General features: G+C 35.0%; 3 protein-coding genes across 3 annotated transcripts in view; 2 read left to right on the top strand and 1 right to left on the bottom strand.

Annotated features, from left to right (window-relative positions):
- Window positions 1–15843, top strand: part of LOC120339888 (solute carrier family 35 member F6-like) — a 139076-nt gene that overhangs the window by 66597 nt on the left and 56636 nt on the right. The gene's annotated exons all lie outside the window — the stretch shown is intronic.
- On the top strand, window positions 2395–5698 carry LOC120339481 (C-type lectin mannose-binding isoform-like). Its single transcript, XM_039407616.2, has 3 exons — window positions 2395–2641; window positions 3920–4094; window positions 4944–5698. The coding sequence occupies exons 1-3, from the start codon at window positions 2425–2427 to the stop codon at window positions 5197–5199; spliced, it is 648 nt and encodes a 215-aa protein (XP_039263550.2). The 5' UTR covers window positions 2395–2424; the 3' UTR covers window positions 5200–5698.
- Window positions 6116–14276, bottom strand: LOC120338912 (integrator complex subunit 14-like). Its single transcript, XM_039406907.2, has 7 exons — window positions 14007–14276; window positions 13480–13623; window positions 12680–12818; window positions 12154–12290; window positions 11397–11536; window positions 9040–9490; window positions 6116–8473 (listed from the first exon to the last, which is right to left on the bottom strand). Exons 1-7 carry the CDS (start codon window positions 14253–14255, stop codon window positions 8240–8242), a joined length of 1494 nt encoding a protein of 497 aa, XP_039262841.2. The 5' UTR covers window positions 14256–14276; the 3' UTR covers window positions 6116–8239.

The raw sequence follows: 15843 nt of genomic DNA, 5'->3' as shown, positions 1-15843 counted from the left end.
CGTTAGGCGAGTCAGTCACAGCCAGTGTTCCCTCTAAGGTGTGCGCGTGTGCGCGAGCACACAGCTTTCAGAAGCTGCGCACACGCATAGATTTACTGCGCACAGACGTATTTCGATGTAATGTAACAATGTTCTCGGTTGGCAGGTTGAGAAAGTTTGTTGTTGGCCCACTTATTACCCGGTTAGAACGCCTTGGTTTTTACACAAATATTAGTCATTTCCAAAAAAGTGCGCACACACCAAAATTTCTGCGCACACATACTACAAAAAATTAGAGGGAACATTGGTCACAGCCTTTGAAGAAATTATAAAATTAACATTTTGTCAACGAAATTTAGTTAAAGTAACACACACTAAAAATAAATTAGCACAGAAGAGAAAAAAAATCAATTGAATATATATATATGTTAAAACACAGTAGTTTCTTGCCCTCCTACCAACAGCGACCGATGGTGTGAGTATGTCACTTGTAGCAATCTATTTGGAGAACAGTTTTGTTTTGTACGGTACATAAATTTTGCAGCTTCATAACGATATAAGTTATTTAGTTTAAGTTTATAATAGTACGGTGTTGTATGTTCTTTGTTACTGCTATTGGAAATTATGCAGATTGCTCTGTTTTGCAGTAGACTGAGCTTTTTCAGATGCTGTTTTGCCGAACAACCCCATATTATTATCCCATAAGACATATATGAATAAAAGAGACTGTAATAAATGTGTGAAAGAGTTTTTTGTGAGACCAATCCACGTAGCTTACTTAGCGATCCAACGGCACGTGCTAGCTTTTTTGATAGCAGTCCAGTGTGACTACTTCAGTTCAAGCAACAATCAATTTCAAGTCCCAAGTAAGAAGCTGTTTTTACTTTTTCCAGCTTAATACCATCAAGATATGGATTAACGCTTGCGTCATCATTCTTAGAAATTACAATGTATTTAGTCTCCTGGGGATTCACAAATAGCTTGTTGGAGTGCATCCATCAGCTAAACTCTGAGAGCTCAGAATTACAATTGGATTCTAATTGGTGAAAGCAACATCTCGGAAGTTTGAAAGAAGAGTCATCACTCATCAGCAAAAAGATGTGTCAAAAATTTACTGGAATTATGGATATCATTCACATAGAGCAGGGTGGTGCAAACCCAGGCCCACGGGCCACATGTGGCCCGCTGCCTCATTATCTGTGGCCCGCGTCGCATTTGCGAGAGGGTGAACAAAATGAGCATTTGGTTTTGTTTCGTCTTAAAAATTACCAGAAAAATTGACATATTGTTACACTACTGATGTCACCGAATTGACTAGTGTTATGGCTAGATGAGGCAACTAACGAAGTTAAATAATGGGCGCTCCAGAAGTATTCGTACCAAGATGGCGCACAACCTGAACCCTAACCTAGTACACATAATATGTTCAGGCTGTGCGCCATAAGAGTGTTCCATCCTAAAACCGAATTGTTTATCTAAAATGTCAAATTTGTCCAGATATTCTGCCAATATGATGTGTAACAGATGTGTAACAGTTTGTCGAAAATTTTGGATACTGCTGGAAGAACTGAAAATGGTCGATAATTGCTTACTATGCTTGGATCTCCTGATTTAAACACAGACGTCACTTTTGCCACTTTCAGGCATTGGGGAAAAACTCCATGCTGTGTGCACGCGTTAAAGAAATCTGTAAGATTCTTGCTAATGATATGAATCATAATTTTTAGAAAACGAATAGACAGGCCGTCCGGGCCAGGAGCTTTTCTTGAATACATTTGTTTACAATGGAAATAATTGCTGGGGTTCGCCTAAATATTTTATTTTCATTGTTTAGTTTGACACTTATCCACAGATCCTCACAGTCATTGAATCATTTTACAATAAGAAAAAGCTTGTTTAAAACAAGGTTTAAATTTACTTACGCATTGACATATGAAATTTTCATATGAAAGTTGCAAATTTATGGTTTTTGAGTACAATAAGGAGATACAGTTTATTGTGAAATATCAGTTAAAAACCGTGTTGCGTGATCTATACAATCACACCAACAAATCTTTCCAACAATAAATCCGTTTTAACGTCCTCAGAAAATGTACAAAATGAATGAACGTAATGAAAAAGAGACGTAATTTTAAGGGAATATATGTATGATTACTCACCCGCTGACCGATATTTTGGATCATACGCCAAGAAGGGTTGTAATAAACTTGTGACATACCAAGTTTAGCCATGAATGACTGATTAAAAATCGAGCATCTATTTGCGAATATTGCTTTATGCTCGGGATAAAGGTGCTCTCGATAAAAAAAGAGATAGTAAGTAAAAAAAAGTTTCATGAGAACGCTAGACTTCAAGTTGAAAAAATGAGAATCAAAGCGAATCTTTTTAAATGAGAGCATTCTATATATGCGTTATTCAAAGCCTGTCGCTTTCTAGCAAGTAGCGATGGAGTGTTACATTTATAGGATATGCATTTTTGTGCTTGTTATGAATCACGTGTGTTGGGCAAATCGCCCAGGGAAACGAGGCCCAGCAGGGCCTAAAGGAGAGCAAGGGGAACCCGGGTTGGACGGTGTATCCGGTATGAAGGGAGACAAAGGCGATAGAGGCATTTGTGATTGTGCCGATATTTCGCAAACTCAAGACGCACTCCAGATACAAGGTAATTTAAATGAAAAAAAATGTTTTTGTGTGTATATACGGAGTAAGAGAATGTAAGAATTATCCCATAAAAATTAAAAGTAGGTATAACTAAAATATAACTCGTAATTAACTATTAAATAAAATATAATATCAACACGTTGAGATCCAGGGTGCTAAGACAAGCATTTTGCTTACCCTACGCTGGGTATATCCATCCATATGCGGCAGCTCCCGACATAATACTTTAAAAATCAATCCAAAGGGAGGAACAGCATAATCTCTCCCCACAAAATATGAAAATGAATGTACAAAAATATGAAAATCATATATTATACTTCCAATTTCGCAATATTAGATTTTGTCATCATTTTTTTTTTAATCATTTTTTAGAGAAAATATGACTTGCACAAAATTCTCATTACTGATATCGTTGTAATATATATAGATTTGAAAGTTTATATAAAAATAACCGTGATATTCAATTGCTTCAGTTGTGATGCCATGAGTTTTGTGTATTGTATATGTCAGATATAGCACTCAAACATTTACTAGTGCATTTAAATCGAATGCATTTACCAACAAACAAAAAATTGTGTAAAATCCTTCAAATACCATTACAAATTTAGAAAAAAAAGTTTGGGAGAAATAAAAATTTTAGTTGAAATGGTAAAACACATGGCCACATCTCTTCTAATAGAAGGCAGTGCTGTGGAGAAAAGAGTTTTACTTGAATCACCATTTATTGAAGACTTGAAGTGACTCAAATCATTCAAATCAGTGGTTGTTACACTGTGCCCCTTTTTCAGAATTTGTCTCGCGCTCGTAACTAGTTAAAAATAAGCTTCAAATAACAGATAGTAAGGCGAAAGTATGTTTTGTACAAAAAACACGTTGCAAATACGTAGATGGAACGAAAATACTCAAAATAAAGAAATGTAAATAAGTGAAATAAGGCGGGCAAGATCAAATTTAACGAATATTTTTACTTTTGGGGGGGGGTGGCCCCCACCGTTTGAGAACCACTGATCGAAATGAAATGATTGAAACTCGCACTCGACTACTAAACTCTATGAGACTAACGTCAGTGATTGACTCGACTGCAGACTCGAGATTCAGATAACCCACGACTCGACCCCAATTCTGAGTTCGGGGACTTTTACCCAACACATTTGTAAGGTAGTTAAAATACTGAATCGCAGGCTATCAACGTGATTATTCCATTTCTGAGCGTCTATTTAAAGACATGATTTAATGAATTTATTACCGAAGCAACTTTTCTGTTTTCATGTTTCAACAGAAGAACGATTGCGATTAGCGGCGAAAGACTGGTATATGGTTGAGGATAGTAATGCCATACAGTATTGGTTCAAGGTGTTTTACGACAAATCAAATTACCAAGATGCAAAAATGAACTGCGTGAAGCACAACGCAAAATTGGCAGCAAAAGGACTCAGAATATCTTCAGTTCTGAAGTTAGTTCATGACATTTTTTGATAAATTCTCCGTTTATAACATTTATCAATGACAATAACGCAAAAATAATTAAACGATTCATCATCGTTAAGTGTTGAAAGTTTGGCAAGGTAAAGTTGGATGAGGTTCAATGATTTAAGGTATTTATTTGTTGAGCAGTCGGCACAAGATTTTCAAGATGTAGTGGATAATCGGTCATAAGTTTCATTATCTCGAATGAAATTTTTATGAAGATTGAGTACAGTTTAAATAACGATTTTTGACATTGATGAAATATCTTTACCGGATCACGAAGGAATGATTCTTGATTGGTAAAGCAGTGAACCCGAAATGGTTATTAGACATCCGTTTCTATTCTGTGAATAACATGTTTGTTTGCTATCCATAGCCGTCTTTGCATGAATGAAAGTTGTGTTTCACCCATTGTTCTCATAGCTGATTGGAATTGATTGGGTTGAGGAATGTTGTTTTTTCTAGCTTGTTTGAAATTACGACACGGCTCAGCTCTGTCAACTTTATATAAATAAATATAGAATGCAAATTAGAATATTTAGTGTTTTGTGTAATATATGATATATTTCTATGATATTTGATGTGGGAAGAAGCGATCTTGAAAGAATTTATGATTCATAAAGGGAGCTACAAAATTTGGACAACAACTTGCTTGTGACAGACATTAAAGTGGCAGGAGCAATGACTCTATCGATATTTTCATCGCCATTGCAGTTGTTCGGCATAAATAGTAGTCCCGACTAGGTCAAGAGTCGAAATAGGTGAAAATAGTACAGTAAAACCTGTATTATATATATATAGTTTGGCCTGATTTAACAGCTTTTTCGTTTTAACAGGGAAGTTGTGGATCGCTTGGTCAGGCCTTTAAACAAGCCTGTCTGGATAGGTCTTGATGACCTAATGAAGCAAAACACCTGGGTGTGGTCTGATGGAGTACATTCAACAAGAACCAACACCGCTTGGGGATCGGGCCAGCCCAGTAATTCACATGAAAGATGCGGAGACTTTTACCCTGGAATCAATTTCCAGATAAATGACGCTCCATGTTCATATGCGTATTTCTACTTGTGCGAGAAAGTTTTATTGGAATAGAGAAAAGTACAAACTTATTTGATTGTTACGGTAAATTTACACGGACAATTTTGTATTGTGTGTACCCAGGATAAACTTTCGACTTTAGTCCAAGAGACTACCCTGTTTTGCATCTGTTTCATATTAAACGGCTATTTCAAATAAACATGTAAATGTATAATTGTATATATATATATTCATTTTTTAAATAGTAAACCAAAAAGACAAAGTTGCGAAAAAGATTACGACATGGTAGATGCGATGTGGTCACACGAAGAAAAATAAATTAGAATATCTATAAAGAGCAAAATGTAAAGTGCTGATCAGGGCCGCCTGCTCAAATCGGGCACAAGCCTATAAAATTTAAAAACAACTTCACAATGAATAATAGTTAGAAAATGAATGTTGAAGACCTCAGAGGGTTAGACCCACAGGCTTTAACTACCTAGCATATGAGGAATGAATGTATATATATATTTAAATATCCTCGTTACCTAATGGTGAATCTCGATCTTGGTGCTAATATAGTTGAACTTGTAACTACCAACAGGAATTTTGGATCAAAATATTCTATTTTCCACTATAACTTGATCTTTTATTATATTTGTGACGCTAAATTTGTTCAAGGAGACATTTTTTATTTGGTCCATACGACGCCAAATTTACTGTGTGCGACATTTATATCGATAAATATGGTTTGGTTTTGTGATTTGCAGTCACGAAAGTTAGTAAAATACGCCACATTTATGTCGAGAAAAACGCGATATGACTATACCCCCAGACTCTAGAGTGCTTATCGTAGGATGGAATTATTCTATTTTCAATAATAAATCTGTAATTATTGTCCGAGTGACGACAAATTTACTCAGTCCCACACCCGAGGGGCCGTGGCATTTACTTGAAACTCGCCTTTTTAGCTGTCTATAAAAATTGAGATGAGTAAGAATAGGCCGTATTTTAGTTAAATGCCGACTCATATCACAGGTTAAGAATGATAGGATTTTCATATTTATCTATTGAGAGAGGAATGTCGATAAGAAGGCTTATTCATATGGTATACCACGGCCCCTCGGGTGTGGGATTAGTTAGTCAGTTATGCGTTTCAGATGCATGGCCTTAAGATTAAGCTTATATTCATCGTTTTGACCCCCGGCCGCTGTTGGAGAATCCTCGTGTATAAAAGAGTAATTTGGCAAGTTAATGTTTACCGCAATAGACTGGTGTGTTCCTGATTCTGATACAGCTATGTTATCAGGAAAAAAATTTAAATCGTCTGAAAGATTACCAAGTTTTTCTAAATTTTTACCAATCGATCTGATGTTCACGTTTATCATAGATATATCACTTGGTAACTCTGGTTTGTTACGATTGTGAACATCAATATACTCAGGTGAAGATTTCCAGGCTAGATCTATTTTATCAAAATCTGTACCAGCGAAGGTACTGAAAAACTCTTGATCATTTTCTGACATACCCGGAAAAATATCAATTAAACAGTGATTACAGTAATATGGTTCATCTGTTTGGCCAAGATTGCTAATTTGACCAATTTTAAGGCCTGAACATTTCAGATGCAACCATGAGTTACATAAGTCACAGTAAGTTACATTAGGAGGGCATCTTTTTTACCTATCTGGCATGGAAATTTAGAAGGCATTCAATACAAAAAGTTCACTCACAGTCAAGAATCAAGAGTTACGGGAACTCTGCTTTGATTTCACGTGTTTTTGGGTATAGAAATTACAGATTCGCTGAAGTATGTTGACATAAACATTGACAATATCCTAAGCGCAGCTCGTTTGACATTGGGCTATTTTTCTATAGGCATGCTTTTACATAACTCAATGGTGCCTTTCCTCAAAGCGCATTTCAAACAATCCGTCTCAGAATCAAACGAGACGACAGCTGTTGTTGTGCAATAAACGTGACCTAATAGTGAAAGATTGCATTGCAAAGTGAATGGCGGCGTTCATGTATCTTCGACGTAAACGAAAGATGCACGACGAATTATATGTTTAATTGAAACATGATAAATCGTAGTCCTTAAAATACCCTGGGCAAAAATAGCCTCATGAAACCGGAGCAAAAGCCGCGGGTCGGTCACCCCTGACCGATGCTATGATGACATGGACTGCTCAAAATTGCCATTGCAAAAGCTGCGCCCTAAATGATTGCCATTGCCTGATTTTGTGATCAGTTTTTATATATTTGCTTGTGCTGATTATGGAGTGGAAATACACCTGTAATCAAATTCTGGGATGAATCTATGCTGACAGTATCAAATTGATATGAAAGAACACATGCACATAGTTGTATCAAATCCAGATGAGATATTTTTTTCATATTAGTCAACAAGGAAAGTCGATAACTTGGTTTAACGGGCCCTCGTTTGTTTAACAGTTCAGGTGGTATATGGAAGCAGTTGATGAGACAATCATTTCATGAACAGGAACTTTGATGAACGATTCCAGAGCCAGTCTTAGACCACAGCAACCAATGCAATGTGCCCGCACTCCCATAGACAAATTAGCCATTGTAAATGATATTGATTCATAGGACAATGTAATTCTATAGAAGCAAGACGTGAAGTCACTTCAATCGTAATTTTACACTTTGAAAGATAATGAAATTTACTTATTCACTTCTATCAATCTTAATTCTAAGTTCACTGCCAATCCGTTTCGCAATTTTCCTCACAATAGCTAAGGCCGTCACTGGATGATTCGGTAACTGTCCAGCACTTACATGAACCACCCAGAGATGAGGAGTCTGGCAAATACTCATAATGGCCCTACAGAAGATTACAAGCTCACGAAGCCCCACAGGGTAAACAGTCGTGCATCGGCAAGCGTTGCCTTGATGCTAAGCACAGCATGCCAACCGATTAATCAAAATATCATGCAAGGAATCCCAAAATTATTCCTAAACATGGGATTAACTTTTCAAATCATCACCAATCTTATGAGCGTTGCGTGGCTGGCTCAATAAAAATGCTATTATTTAATTTGGGAGTGTCAAATATACTACAAACACCTGATTTCTAATTGAGTAAATTTTAATATCATCTTGAATGATGCTTAAAATCAGTTTTTAGAGGAGAAATTGATACATCATATCCTTTCAATACTCTTAACTCTTGAGCAGCATGTGATAGCTGTAAAGTTGCTTCTGGATGAGATGTGCCAGGCAGCATTGTACATTCCCTTTCCAGTATTGCAGCAATCCCTTCTAAAAGTTCAAAAAACCCGAATGCCAGTGCTGCTTTTCGAATTCGATTAAGATCTTTGTAGAACACCTGTAAATGATTGTTTCAAGGTGAACAATGAAGACAACTGACAGCTCAATTTTTACCAGAAGGCAATGAAGAGTGCTCTACAAACTTAATCTCTCTTTAATAGTAGAGGACATCTACTGACATATAAAATTTCTGTCGTGATAAATACTTCAGTTGTAAAAACTTTTCATTGGATATTATGGAACTATTTTTGAATAAAGCATTTTTCAAATTGATTCATTTCACCATTTTATTGTTATGCTGATTATGGAGTCGAAATAAACTTATACTTATACCATGAGGGTGAGCGACTTGAGCTAATCAATGTCCAAAGAGCTCATTTTCTTGTCTGTCTATTCAGTGCATTGCTTTGTTAACTATCCTTTCTTACAAAACAACAAATGTGCGACTCGAAATAATATTAGATGGATGATGACATCAAAAGTTTCAGTAAGAAATATAAATTTGGATTGACATACCGAATTCAAACAGTCTATTGTTTTCAACAGTGATATTTGAAAAATGTCCACTAGACTAGGAAAATATTATGTTATGACCAATAGAAGAACAGCAAAATTAGACCTCACCTGTGTTTTCTCTGGTAATTTCTTAGCACTCCTTAAAAGCTTTTGCACGTCAGTTTGTAGCCCAGTAGGCTTCGTCCAGACAACAAGATTTTGAGAATAACTCTTCGGATCACTTGCAACGGCAAAAGAAGCGACATGTTTTTTGTCAGTTGGGATAGGCGGAGCCCCCTCTGATGGTCCCAGGTGCTCAAGTGAACCCAACCATGGAATACATTCCGTCCCAATACCAAATAATGAGAGAATCAAGTTTGATTTTTTCTTGTGATCGGTCCATGAGCTGATAATACCATACCAGTCTTCACCTACAAGTACCAATGCAATTTTGTGTTCTATTTTTAGACTTCCGTGAAGTGCAACAATAAACGATGGCAAATTTCCAAGATCTTGTGAAGGAGATTTGTCATCTTCAGTTGTTTTAATGTTAGTATTACCAACAGGTAGGATAAGGTGCCTGAAAAATTTGAAATAGGCAAACCGATAAGATAGTTTAATAATGTAGAAAAGCAAAATCTGTCAGTACGCCGCATACTGCTGGCAGTGGCGAATAATACTACTGAGTGATCAGACAGTATTTCTGGAAATATAAACTTTTATGATATAGAAATCTTCTCTTTTGTCATCTATGCTCAGACCAATTTTAAAAAGTTGATTTGCCAGTAGGGCTGGGCAAAATATTCGAATAACGAATAGCGAATCGAATATTAAATTATTCGAATGGCATTTTACTATTCGAATATCGGTCACCACGTGATCTGCGCCGCTTCACTGGAACACAGAACGTCTCTGAACCGATCGTGAATTGCGCGAGAATTCCCCTACAACGCTCTCTAACAGACAAAAGCGACAAATTTGAAAAATTGTCTTTGCGTCGTGTTGTTATTTGTTTTCTTTGCGTTTCAATCGTTCATTTCAATTCTCTATTTTGCTAAAAAAAGGTACCGACACTAAACTTCCTAAATTTAGAAACGTCTGATCAGATGAGGTATTTAAAATAAATATTCCAGATTTTAAACTCCGTATGATTGGCGGCACGTGATTAGCCGTTTCATGCATGAACCAAACATAAATTTGTTTAACGAAAATTAAAAGTTGAAATAACTTTCGCATGAAACCATACATAGTATAACACGAACAAGCTATGACCAGAAAAGAAATGGCAGGACATAGTTCTCTTAATGTAATTTCAAATAATTCTTTAGTGATTCCTTTCATTCTTGACCAAGTAATGTTTCGAAAATGTAAACATTTTACTCGGGCATGCATGGCGGGTGGAGTGTAGAAATCGTGAATAGGAGTATAACGTAAAATCAATTGTGAATTTCGATGTAACAACGCGCGCTGTCTCGTTCACGAATTGTATCGTCGGAAATTATTACATTCGTCATATATTTTGAGCATGTTTGCACTAATAAATAGGGCGTGACATTATCAAAATCGTCAAGAGATGTAAAAGTTAATTTGGAAATTCCTTAAATAAAATTGTGAATTACTCGGTAACGATATTAGCTATAATGATCGCGGTTTTTTTTTTAAGAAAACGTCGGAACTTGAAAGAGTTAGTTATAATTAGCGCCTGGCCATCTATTGGGCATAAAAGTACAAATGCGCAATTTTTTCAGCATTAGGTCGCATATGTAAATTATTATTCAAGAAGCGCTGTTTATTAACGTCATCTCGTCAAATGGCCACGCAGAATTGCCTTTATTGCCGAATTATTTAGTCACTATTTTAAATCAACACTTGGGATTGACGCAATCGCAGCTTTGCGAGGTTTATCTGTAAAGTAACATAGACACCATAGAAAAACATACCAAAGTTAATTACGGTATTGTCTTAATAAATATCTGCATCCCGGTGTAGATAATAATATTATCGTTCGCTTAATATTGTGATGGTAAATTTACAAACGTTGATAAGTAATATGAAAGTCAACGCAAATGATAAAAATTAGAATATTATTAATTTGGGTTCTGAAATCAATCCTTGATGGTCCCAACAGCTGTTGCCGACGCGAACACACGGGTAAACCCGAAATATAAACTTCAATGTCCGCCGACCCGAAAGAATTAATACTTGCAAAAAACAGGAAGGGCGGAAATATAGATTATATATCGCCGCAAAAACGGTCACGGTGACATAAACAATCAGCGATTATGACGAAATTAACCAGTTAAAACGCTTTGTAGCCGATTTTTGAATGTCTTTATTAATTTCCAAGGGGATTATCGACGACGTTCAGGACCTCCTGTTGTGTATAAAAAATATTCGTTATTCGACTATTCGGTATTCGTTAAAAATATTCGAATTATTCGATTCGAAAAAAATATTCAATTTTGCCCACCCCTATTTGCCAGTACCTTGATGATGCAGGTGGACTTTTGACATCTGAAATATTCAAAAACCCAACAATGTGCAAATCTTTCTCAATGCTTCTCAGTGGATTCATACCAATATCACCAGATGACTTTTGTTTTTCTGGTGATGGAAATAATACAATCTGAAATAACAAAACAGGATTATTAAATAGCTAATTGAACATGTTATCAAGTTTATTATTAATATATCCAAAGCCTACTTAATCCAGTGATATCATCTTATCACTTTCAAGTTTTGCGTGTAGAATTTAGTTATTGTTCATGAATTCATGTCAAAGTCGTTTTTCCATTAAATAACGAGTCAACCACTACTCAACAGTACTAACAACAGAAAACTACACTCAACAGTAGGCCTGCTCTGTATTCTAGATTAGGGTCCATTAAAAATTTAATTCAGATAAAAAAATCGTGTTTACATTTACAGAAATTCAAGACTAAAACCACAAGCCTAAATGGAATTAATAATACCTAACTGGAATATTCCCTAATAAAGGTACACGAGTGTAGGTACTGGGACGTTACAATTCGTTTTTATACCTATATTATTTATTTATACCTTTTTGCCTGCAATCTTCCTTCTTTTCAGTTGGTGAACCATTCTTCGAGTTTCGAGAGGCGGAAACAAAATTAACTATTTCATACTATATAGTGCATACATACCATATACACATTACATAGTAGAAATCAACAAGATCGAATGCTTTAAAAGTTCTCAGACAAGATCTATTTTACAGCTTACATCATTTTTAAGATTTCCACATTGTAGTCTTCCAGCGAACACACTCATGTGCTTCGAAGTAAAATCGTTCACCATTTTCCGAACCGATAGTTGGTGATCAATCACTGGACTCTGTAAATTGTTGATTGTACCTTTACCTGGATAAATTTTGCAGGAAAATTAAATTGTGGAGATAAATATATAAAAGTTTTGTCGTAATTACTGAAAATCCTAACAACTCCTGTTTAGGGTCAGAGTTAGAAAAGAATTTGCATATTATTCTGAGAAATAGGACAGCTTAATTATATAATGAACCTCAACCTATCGTTCGGTTTCCAGTCCATGTCGGAAAATAGTAAGCTATTTATTTGTTTCAGATGCATGAACTTGATGGTGGAGGAAGTCGTGAGTAACCAGACTGCAAGTTGTCCATCAATTCTAATACACATAATTATCCTCGCACAGGTTACGAACTGGTGCAGACAAGTGTAATCCTTACTTCATCACCTATTTATCATTACTAAAGCATATTAAGTGAAATTCTCACCGTTATTTGTCTGAATCACTGCTTGTATAAATTTTTCTCTTCCGGATTTAGCTAGATCTTCTGTGACACAGATGAAATGAATTGCACTTTGAAATTTGATTGGAAATTCAATGCTTTGAAGAGATTCTTCTGGATTAACCTAAAAAAGTTTAATATTTAGTAATTTTAATATTTAGTAAATATGATAATTTCAACTAGATGCTACTCTGCAGTTCATTTTTTTCCCACATGAAATGTGGTTTGGAAAACAAAATTTAACAGACTTGAATTGATGACAACAAAAATTTGATATAACAATGATGTATGGTAGTTAATTTAGTGTGGCTGGTAGCCAACCAAAAAATATCATTCCCTCATAGTTGAGTTCCCTTCCATATTCCTTTGAAACTATGAAAAGACTTTACACAGAAACACAGCAATGACAGCATTGTAATTGTTTTCCAGTATTCATATGTATGCAAATCAGTGTTCTCAATAAGAACCAAAAATGACCTCTGTCATGATATAAGTGGTGTAGGCTATGTGTAAAGCTCAAAACGACACAATACCAACTAAGGATTATACGTTTCCTTGATCAAATATTCGAGATGTAAAAAAATATAATTTTTGACTCATTCATTATAAAAGGCTCACCATCCCAGGGTGAGTGGGTGAACATCACCTAAATTCAATCCAACATACTTGAATTCCATAACAAAAAACAATTGTTATGATATCCAAACCAAAGTTAGTTGCTGTTTATATAAAAAAAAAATTCCTATTTCAATTATAAATATTAAATATTACTATACACAACTTACACTTCTGACATCTGATGTCCAGTTAACTCTACCATTGGTTACAATAATGATGTTACATGGAACCATATATCCGAATTCTTTTGATACCAAGTTATTTATTTCATGACATAATGGTTCAAGACAAGCTTTATCTCGAAGCTTCGCCTAAAAAGAAAAAATATACTGAGAGTTTGAGTATCAAGGCTAGATCAAATGTGAGCAGAGATTTTGGATCACAGACCATACAAATTTAAGGCAAAGATCAGCGGGGATGGCTATTTTAACAGTCACCCCGGTTAGATTTGATCGTTGATATACCCAGAATAAACTTTCACAGATAAAGAAATTGAAAAAAAAATGATAAAGGATTGGTTTTATCTTATATATGGAATATGGTGAAATGGTTATAACATGGGTATCCATGTCTATGACACTATTTTCAATTGAATTATAGCTAAACTGCAATTTAGCTTTTGTGTTTAATTCTATCATAGCTACATTTATTAATCTTCAAAAATTGATGGTTACAGTAAATATAAGAATCTAACCTTGTTTAAAGCTGCTTTCAAAGCTTCATGATCTCTTGTGAACTCACAGAGTACTTGGCAAGTCGAAGAAAAAGATAACAATGCAGTGTATTCCAGTTTTATTCTTTTTGATAAATATTTGAGAAGTTCATTGCATGCATCATATGCAAGGTGTTTTTGGGATATTTTTATTCCACCTTCTTCTCCTACTTGTGTCGTTACAACACGGCTCATCGAAAGCGAACAATCGAATGCAATAATAGTTGGCATTTTAACAACATCTATGATGAAATTTTTATATTTGACTGTACAGATCTGCTAAAAATGTGAAATCAATTATTAAGGGTAACCTGCATTCGCTAATAAATTCCGGAAAACTTTATGTCATGACCCGAATAGTTTTTCAGGCACATAAAGCCTAACCCTAACATCTCAACAAATTTGACACAAAATGCATAATTCTCATCATGATGAATAAACTTGTCCAGTTATTTGAATTAATCAAACACTGAAAATATGATAGTTAACAATAACTAGTCACCAAGGTTGGAAAATATAAAGCAATTTTTGGCCGCTGAAATGTAATAGGCCCATCATATTATAGACCAAAGCCCTGTGCCAAATGGACATGCAGTACACTGCAATATCATGCAGCATAAAAAAATATTCAAACTTTAGTGATATTTTTATCTAAATTAAAATAGCTTTCACACAGATGAAACAAAACAAGAATTCTTCAAATTGAACTACTTTTATCTTAGTATGATATAAGCAATTCATGGCAGAAAATGAACTACTGATAGTTAACATCAGCTAACATCGGTATAAAAATTTGCAAATATCTCAGCAACAACAACCCTAATCCAAAATATATAAAAAAAAAACAGTAAACTTGATAAAGATTCAATACAAATAGCGTAATAGTGTAGGACTCAAAATAGAAAAGAGTAGAAAATAGTAAAAAAACGATAACGCATAATATTATGATAATGCTTATTAGTGACATTTGACCAACGTTAACCAACAATAACTAAAAGCATAAAAACACATAAGAACTACACAGAAGTATACAATTTAATAAAGTCAAGTACGGTTAACTAAACATGGTCCATGCTTGGCAAGACAATGTCTAGAGAATCAATAAATTACCAGATAATAAAATTTACACAAAACATGAGAAGGTCAATCGCCAGTAAATAAACAATCAAGTACACATAATTGCCGTAATTACTGCATGGTTCTACTATGAATTTCCATAATGGTTTTGATTGAGTTTTTCAGCATTGTTCCACTCTTCAACATATTCACAAACAGCGTTAAATGTTTTAACACTCTTTTTACCTATCGAACATATTTTTGAAACACCATATCTATACCTATGTTCTTCATACAAAAGTTCTGGTGACAGACATGCTAACTCATTTGAATTGCTGCTTTCGACAAGTTCATGACTTTTTTCAGGAAAAAATTTGTTCCATATGTAACTGGCTCTTTTTGTTCTAAAATCATTGTTTATTAGTTCAACAGTATTCAACAATTCATCGTTGAATATTATTCTTTCACCTTTTTGATGGCCATCGGCAGCAAAATGAGAACAGTTCTTTTCACTTATATGCTTCGGCGATCCGGATGAGTTTAATTCGTCAGATGGTTTAGAGAGGAAAATTTCAGGATTATCATCTACGATTCCCATATCAGCATTCACAAAATGATTCTTATCTGACTTTTGATCATATTTAGTGGATTTTTTATTTAAACTGGCTGGTACAGCTCGGAAGCTCTGGGTATCTCCTATTTTACTGGATACCGGTGGAATATTTGATATAGATAATGTTTGTCTCATTTTTGCTCTCTTTGG

The sequence above is a fragment of the Styela clava genome, chromosome 9, assembly GCF_964204865.1.
Source record: "Styela clava chromosome 9, kaStyClav1.hap1.2, whole genome shotgun sequence".
Lineage (NCBI taxonomy): Eukaryota > Metazoa > Chordata > Ascidiacea > Stolidobranchia > Styelidae > Styela > Styela clava.
Note: the sequence above shows the minus strand (reverse complement) of the source record. Positions and strands in the feature narration are given on the sequence as shown.

What these genes read in the sequence shown, in the direction of transcription:
- LOC120339481 (XM_039407616.2), top strand. Translation starts at nt 2,425, where the DNA reads ATGGAGTGTTACATTTATAGGATATGCATTTTTGTGCTTGTTATGAAT. An exon ending in AGACGCACTCCAGATACAAG is followed by an intron (nt 2,642 to 3,919) that starts GTAATTTAAATG and finishes ATGTTTCAACAG; the next exon opens with AAGAACGATTGCGATTAGCG. An exon ending in AGAATATCTTCAGTTCTGAA is followed by an intron (nt 4,095 to 4,943) that starts GTTAGTTCATGA and finishes TCGTTTTAACAG; the next exon opens with GGAAGTTGTGGATCGCTTGG.
- LOC120338912 (XM_039406907.2), bottom strand. Translation starts at nt 14,255, where the DNA reads ATGCCAACTATTATTGCATTCGATTGTTCGCTTTCGATGAGCCGTGTT. An exon ending in GGACATCAGATGTCAGAAGT is followed by an intron (nt 12,819 to 13,479) that starts GTAAGTTGTGTA and finishes AAACTTTTTTAG; the next exon opens with GTTAATCCAGAAGAATCTCT. An exon ending in AGTCCACCTGCATCATCAAG is followed by an intron (nt 9,491 to 11,396) that starts GTACTGGCAAAT and finishes CAAATTTTTCAG; the next exon opens with GCACCTTATCCTACCTGTTG.